General features: G+C 66.9%; 3 protein-coding genes across 3 annotated transcripts; all 3 read right to left on the bottom strand.

The window, feature by feature from the left end:
* Positions 1-475: 475 nt before the first annotated feature.
* MNEG_11897 (putative Protein BCCIP like protein) lies at positions 476-2023 on the bottom strand (the record flags this gene model as incomplete). Its single annotated transcript, XM_014039633.1, has 4 exons — positions 476-769; positions 1100-1255; positions 1518-1649; positions 1844-2023. The coding sequence occupies 4 exons, from the start codon at positions 2021-2023 to the stop codon at positions 476-478; spliced, it is 762 nt and encodes a 253-aa protein (XP_013895087.1).
* Positions 2024-2614: 591 nt separating this feature from the next.
* MNEG_11896 (hypothetical protein) lies at positions 2615-2938 on the bottom strand (the record flags this gene model as incomplete). Its single annotated transcript, XM_014039632.1, has 1 exon — positions 2615-2938. The coding sequence occupies one exon, from the start codon at positions 2936-2938 to the stop codon at positions 2615-2617; it is 324 nt and encodes a 107-aa protein (XP_013895086.1).
* A 1329-nt stretch (positions 2939-4267) lies between these two features.
* Positions 4268-6312, bottom strand: MNEG_11895 (hypothetical protein; the record flags this gene model as incomplete). The annotated part of the gene is made up of 3 exons (XM_014039631.1): positions 4268-4917; positions 5170-5746; positions 6307-6312. 3 exons carry the CDS (start codon positions 6310-6312, stop codon positions 4268-4270), a joined length of 1233 nt encoding a protein of 410 aa, XP_013895085.1.
* Between the last annotated feature and the right edge of the window lie 675 nt (positions 6313-6987).

Below are 6987 nucleotides of genomic sequence, written 5' to 3'. Positions count from 1 at the left end.
CTGCCTGGGTCAAGGCATGCAATTTAGGTTTTGGAGTATCGCAGCAGGTGTGTGGTGTGTATGTGCGCGTGTCTGTGTGTGCATGCTTTTGTGTATGTGTGTGTCCGTGTGTGGGGGTGTTCGCGCGCGTGTGTATGTGTGTGTGTTTGTGTGTGACACTTTGTTGTGTGTGTGTGTGTGTGTGTGTGTGTGTGTGTGTGTGTGTGTGTGTGTGTGCGCGTGTGACCGTGTACATGTGTGCAGGGGGTGGGGGTTAACGGTTGCCAACGCTCGGCCAGGCTCCCGACCCGTTGCAGCATCGCTCGCTCTGAGATACGACGTACGGGCGAAGCTTCGTCCTGAGCTCGACATTCCGCGACGTTTCCGCGACGTTTACACGGCATAGCCGTCCCAGGGATGCGAGGGACAATACGCGAGGCCCATCAAGCCCCGAGACAATTCCGCACACCGCCGCCCCGGCCAGCCCCAGCCGCGACTACTTCTTCCCGCCCTGCTTGCCGCCGCGCTTGCCCTTCCCCGCTGCCGGCGCCGGCAGCTGCGGCGGCGCCATCCCCGCGGCGTTGCCGATCACCCGGTCCAGCTCCCGCCGCGCCTCGGCCGCCGCGCGCGCGTCGACGAGCATCGCGAGCCGCATCGGCCGCAGCTCGTCCTTGGGGACGGCGCGGCCCTCTATGGGCCAGGTGAAGCTTGCCGCGGCGCGCTTGTGAAGGAACTCGTCCTCGGGGCGCACGTAGATCACCAGGGGGATGCCACCGGGCGGCTTGGAGGCCTGGGGGGTGCGTGATGGGGGGGGAAGGGGGTGAACGCATGTGTGCTGATGTGCATGTGTGTGCGTATAAATGTGTGTGCATGTATGTGCGTGTGTACAAGCAGATGTGAGTATTTATGTGCACGTGTGTGGACATGTGTCTGTGTGTGTGTGGATTTGAGTTTTTGTGTGTGTGGATTTGAGTTTGTGTGTGTGGGGGGGGGGTGAGGGAGGCGAGAAGCGTGCGCAGGGCAACCCAGGCGCAGAAGGCTGCAAAAGGACGTGGGGGCAGGCCGTTGCCAGGAGGGCCGAGGCGAGCTCGCGGCATGCCCAGCCCCCCCTGGTGCTCACCGTCTTCTGTTTCTTCTTCCCCCGCTGCTTGCTACTGCTAGGGCCCGCGCCGCTGCCGTCCTGCTGCTGCTCCTGCTGCTGCTGCTGCTCTGCGGGGTCCGTGTAAACCCTGGTCACCAGGAGGTACCGCTGCAGCTTGAACGTGTCACGCAGCTCCTGCGCATGTGCAGGCAGTGTGTGCGTGTGTGTGTGCGTGTGTTTATGTGTGTATCTGTGTGTGTGAGTTTGTGGGTGTGCGTGTGTGTTTGAGCGTGCATGTGCGCGTGCGCTTACACACACGCACTGCACAAACACGCATACACACGCGCTCCGACGCACTTGCACATTCACACACGCACGCATACGCATTTACACACACACATTCACACATGTCCACACAAATGAACTGTCACACCGTCCCTCCCTCGCACTCACACACCTGCGTGGGCTCGTCCTCTGTGGCCCACTGGATCTCATCAAAAAGGGCCTGAACCAGCGGCGGCGCCAGCTGGGGCGGCGAGTTGATCAGCCGCTCGTTGATCAGCAGCGCCGTGCCCTCCGCAGCCCACGCCTGCGCGCGTGTGTGCGCACACGGTCCAGGGGTCAAGCGGCGCACATGCCGGCGGCGCTCTGCTGCTACACGGGCGGCCGCCGTGGAAGCGCGACAGGCACGAGAGCCCCTTGTAGAAACGTCCTCTGGTCGGCCTCAGTCCTCCGAGGGCCCTCAGATGGCATGCGGGTCCTCCCCGTCCCCGCAAGGCGCACCTCCTGAAACCGCCGCCGCAGCTCCTCGTCGCCGCACTTGCGCAGCACGTAGTCCCTGACCTGCCCCATAAAGGGGCGCCCCGCGTAGCGCCGCGTGCTGAGCGCCGTCATCACCGCTATCGGGTCGTCGTCCTCCCCGCTCTTCACGACCGTGCCCACGGTGCTCTTCACGGGGCGCATGGGGTGGCGCGCGAGCGACACAACGTTAGGCAAGCGGACAGCGTCGGGCACAGACCAAGGGAGCCTGTTGGTGGGCCCCGCGACACCGGGTGCTTGTTTGTGCTGACAGCAGCCAGCCCGGCCCGGGGGCAATCCCTGCCCCTCTGCCCGGGGAACGGTGGCGCCGGCTGCTGCTCGCGGGCTGGGGTGCCGGCAGTACAAAAAGCACGCCCCCGCTCCGCACGCAGGCCGGCCGCGTGCGGCCGTGCAGCCCCCCACCCCGGCCCGGACCTGCGCAATTATGGTATCCGCCAGCCCCGAGCCGTCGTACTGCTCCCCGTCAAGGTAGGTGTGCAGCAGCGCCTTGAGGCCGTGGAAGTCGATTTCCTGGGGGTTGGGCCGCAGAGGCAGGGCCCACGCCGGGCAGGGCCAGTCGAAAGTCGGGCGGGGCGGATCAAGCGATGGCTGCGCTGGCTGGGGTGCGATTTGACTCATCGCAGCGCTAGGTTATGCAGCGCACGACTGAATGAGTGAGGCATGGCTGCTGCATGATGCGCGCAGCGCTTGCTTGTGCTTGCAGCGCCGTCAAGCGCCGCGGCCGGCCGTCGCGAGTCACAAGCCCGGGCTGGACATCACCCGCCCGACCTTTGGGTCAAAGAATTGGAAGTCCACGTCAATCTTATCATATGCCTCCCCATCCTCATCGTCTGGGTCCTCCTCATCTTCATCAGACACCTCTGGCGCCGAGGATCCGTCAGAGTCCTCGCCGTCTGTGCTGCCGCTCGTGCCGCTGCCGCCGCTGCTGTCACTGCCGTCGCCATCGCTGCCGCTGATGCTGGGCTTGTCCTGCGGATCTTCGCCCGGATTTTCCTCTTGTTCATCTACAACATCATCATCTACTGGCTTTTTCGCTTCTACAAGTGCTCGGCGCTTCATGTTTGGCTATTTGGTGATCTGTTGTACGCTATCACGGGAAGAAACAGTAATTTCAGAAAAGAACTTTTCTTTGGAAGGTGCAATCGCATCCCACCCTATCAGCAATGGGTGTGGTGATGAGTCAACCTCAAGACGCAGCCGCTGCATCAGCAGCTGCCTGCACCGCCACCGTCGCCACCATACCACTGATGTATGTGCAGTGGGCTGTGTACGAGGCTATAGATATGACGAGGTGTGCGGATTTTCACATGATGGTGTTTTTGTGAAAGCGCAAATGCAGGGGTGGCGCAAAGGGTGAATCTAGCTGTGCAGTCACGGACGGGAAAAGAGAGCGGCAGCAACCCGGGGAAATGCAGAGCATCATCCAGATCCCTAATTCCAGTCTGCAAGAGTGTTTCCCGGCCATCCTTACCTCGCTCTGCCCCCCATCCCCCTAAACGACCTACCCACGCGTACCAACCTCACAGGCACACCATAGCGGCCGAGCCTTCATTTCGCTCACCGCTCGTGTGCGCCTGGTTCGTGTGGCCGTCCCTCTAACTTTCCCAGCTGGAGGGCGCGTACGGTGCCGATTACACTCGCGGTCATCGCCAAGACAAACATGGCGCAAATTACGAAGCAACGGTGCCTGGATATATGGGCAGCGGCGCTGCCTGGCATCATGTGGGCCAACCCCCACAGACGGCTCTCACGCAAGCCGCCGACCCGGCTGCGGCGAAAGCAAAGGTTTGGATGCAGGTCGCTCGTGCGCTGTGGTTGCAGGCCGCCGGAGCGCCGCGCGTGCGCGCGCCCGGTGAATGAAACGCCGCCGCGAGCTGGCGGCGGTGGGGGCGGTGTGCGTCTTGACCGCGGCAGGACCGGGGTCGCGACGTGATGTCGAGGCTCGCGCCCCGCGGCACTGTGGCGCGGCGGTGGTGCGGTGATGCAGGAGTTTGTGTGATGGCGGGCCTTGGCCCCGCCCGGCCCAGCAGCATAGTCATGTCGCATGCGCCGGCCGCCGCCGGCAGCGCTGTTTGGGCCGCTGCCGGCCAGCGAAGCCTGGCGCTGCGGCCTGTGGGCTCAACCCCCTTGACCGGGCAGTGCGGTTGCTTTGGGCGCTGCCCTGTTATGCGGTCGCTCTCAGGGCACTGAAACTGCAGGCCCATGCAAGTTTTCCGGGGGGGGGCCCTTCAAAATGCAGCCCCCCTTTCTTAATCTCGTGGAGAGCCAGGGCGCGCGCCAGGTGGCGCCACCCCCTGATGGCCTCATGATGCGACAAATGCAGCCCCCCTCATCAAGGGGGTGCAATAATCACTGCGGCTCCTCCAGCGGGGGGCGCCGCCGACGCAGCTACTCCCAGTCCTCCCTGGCGGTGGCCGCCGCCGGGCCATCCCCGTCCACGGAGCCGCCCCAGCTGCCTGCCACCAGGGATGCCGCGCCCCAGCCGTCCACGCCCTCCCCCGCCCCGCCGCGCCCGTCCGGCCTCTGTGCCACCTCTGCGGCAGCGGCCCCGGCGACGCCCGGGCCCAGGGCCACCCCGGCGCCTGCCGCCTCATCCCGCTGCTCCGCCGCGGATGCCGGGGCACCACCGGCCTCCAACGCAGCGAACGACCCCTCAAAAAACTCGGCCGCCGCGGCCCCGCCGGCGGGCGCCGCATGGGCGGCCACGCCCAGCAGGCTGAGGGGGCCGGCCGGCGCCTGCCCGTGCGCGGCGGGCGCGGCCGCCTTGCCGGGGCTGGGGCTGCTGTAAAGGCTGGCGGGGGACGCGGCTGCCTCTGAGTAGTCGCCATCGTTGTCGAATGAGATAAGGGGGGGCGCCGCGTAGGCAGCGGCGGCCGCGGCGGCGGCAGCGGCGGGCGCGCGGGCGGGGGAGTCCGGGCCGGGCGAGGCGGCGGCGGCGGCGGCGCAGGAGGGGCTGCGGCTGTGGGCGCTGCGGGAGGCCCAGGCGGGCAGGCTGCTGATGGCGGGCTGCATCGCGTCGACGGCCTCCTGGGTCAGGCCTGCGGGGCGGTGTAATCGTGTTGTTTTCACGGTTCAGGGCGCCCGCATGCTTTGATACAAACAGATTTGTACGGCATTCCACTGTGCCCGCAGCTGTTGATGAGAGTGGACGCAGGGGTGGTGGCTGAGCAGTGCTGGTGGCCTCCCCACCGACAGCCACGCCGGAGCCAACCCCCCCACTTTCGATCGGCATCATTATCTCTGCTCCGATCTCAGATCTCGGACTGCATCTGATCTCAGTCCACACGCACCGAGGATCTTGCTGAGGTACTGGTGGTCGCTCTTGCTCGTCAGCCGCCCCGCCGCCAGGGCGGCCGCGCTCGTCGCCTCAAGAAGCTCCTGCACCTCCCGCTCAATAGCCAGAAGACGCTCCCCCTCGTCCGCGCCCCCCGCGCCCTCGCCCGCGCCTGTGTTGCCGCCCGCGGCCGACGCGTGCGGCGTGGGGCCCGCGGCGGCCGCGGCGGCCGAGGGGGCGGTGGCGGCGGCGCCGTCGCCCCACGACTGGCCGGCAGCAGGGGTGGCGTCCAGCTGGGCCGCGAGCTCCTGCAGGGCCCCCAGGAACTCGGGCCCCTCGTCCTCATCGCCGCCCGCGGCCGCACCCGCGCCGGCTGCACCGGCGCCGCCCCCAAACCCGCCGCGCCACGGCGCGTTTGTCCCCGCCGCCCCCGCCGCGCGGCTGGGGCTGGCGAGGGCGGAGTCGTCGGCGGCGGCGGCGGCCTCGGCCTCGATCGTGGCGGCCACCAGGGCGGCGATGGCGGCGTCGTCATCGTCAGAGAGGTGCTGCCCGGCGGCGCCGGTCGGGTGCGAGTAGAGGCCCTCGCGGACCTCCTGTGATGCAAAATTGCAAGTGCGGTGTATTAGCAGGTTGTGCAGCGTCAGGCAGAGCGGCCGGGCTGAGCCGAGCTGCGTACGGGGGCGCCCCAGGCGTCTTGTGGCGCCTGCAGGCGCCTGCACTGCACAAGACTGCGGCCGGTTGCTGCGAATCCGTCGGGGCAAGCCCGTGACTATGGCGCAATGTGAGGCGGCCGCCGACAAAGCATGGCCCAACCCAGATGGCCCCACCCCAGTTAGGCAGTGTGGCCCCGTGCCCCAAGACAGCCCCCAGATCCAGCCGTCCAGGCCTCAGCTGCCCACTGGGGGTGCAGTGGCGCAGCGCTCGCCCCACAGCCTGCATGCCACCCGTCCACCACGTGGCATCCCCCCAAAGTCCCCATTCCATCCCTCCGGCGTCTTCCACTCGACCACATTTCAACCTCCTAGACAGGATGACGCCGCCGCCGCCCCAAACCTGCAGGGCATGTTGCTGCCCAAACCCCAACCCCACAACTACCATGCCCCTCCCTTCCAGGACTCAATGCCTCCCCCACCCTCCCGAAAAAAACACACACCTTCATGACGCGCCCCTCAGGCACCAGCTGCTCCGACACCAGCCGCGGCGCAAAGGTGCACTCCCTGAGCGCTGCGTCCTGCGCGGCGGCGCGCAGGGCGGTTTTCTTGGCGCTGATGTTGGTGGCCTCGCGGTGCAGCAGCTCGTGGACGGGGGTGTCCTGGGGGGTGGGGGGTGGGGGGGGTAGGGGGCGGGCAACCTTGTTAGAGCACTGAGTTGTGCTGACGTGCGGACGGGGGAAGGAGTAGGTTGTGACGGATCTAAAAGTTGTGTGAGTTGGAAGGGTGGGGGTTGTTTCAATAGTAGCGCCCCTGCAGGGGTGGGGGAGCCGCATCCCAGACGCGCCAAGCTAAGCCAGCGACGCGAGCCGGGTGGACTGGTGTTTACCCTTCATTGACAGGAATCGGGATTAGTTCACAAAGCAGCCAGCGGGGCCGATAGCGTCCAAGCGGCACAGCTGACACGTACAGCGGCTGAGAGGTTCTATCAAGCACCCCAGGGCCCAGCCTGGACCAGAGCCCCAGCAACAGCACAGGGCCCGGTGCAGGGGTGTGCGGCCCCACCTTGGGGCGAATCCTGGCGGCCAGCTGCTTGGAGCGGCCGTCGATGACGGGGCAGAAGGTCTCCGCGGGGGCGTGCTTCTGGGGCGGGCTGGGGGCGAGGTAGGCGCGCGGGCGGGGGC

Source organism: Monoraphidium neglectum, assembly GCF_000611645.1.
Source record: "Monoraphidium neglectum strain SAG 48.87 unplaced genomic scaffold scaffold02957, whole genome shotgun sequence".
Taxonomy (NCBI): Eukaryota; Viridiplantae; Chlorophyta; class Chlorophyceae; order Sphaeropleales; family Selenastraceae; genus Monoraphidium; species Monoraphidium neglectum.
Note: the sequence above shows the minus strand (reverse complement) of the source record. Positions and strands in the feature narration are given on the sequence as shown.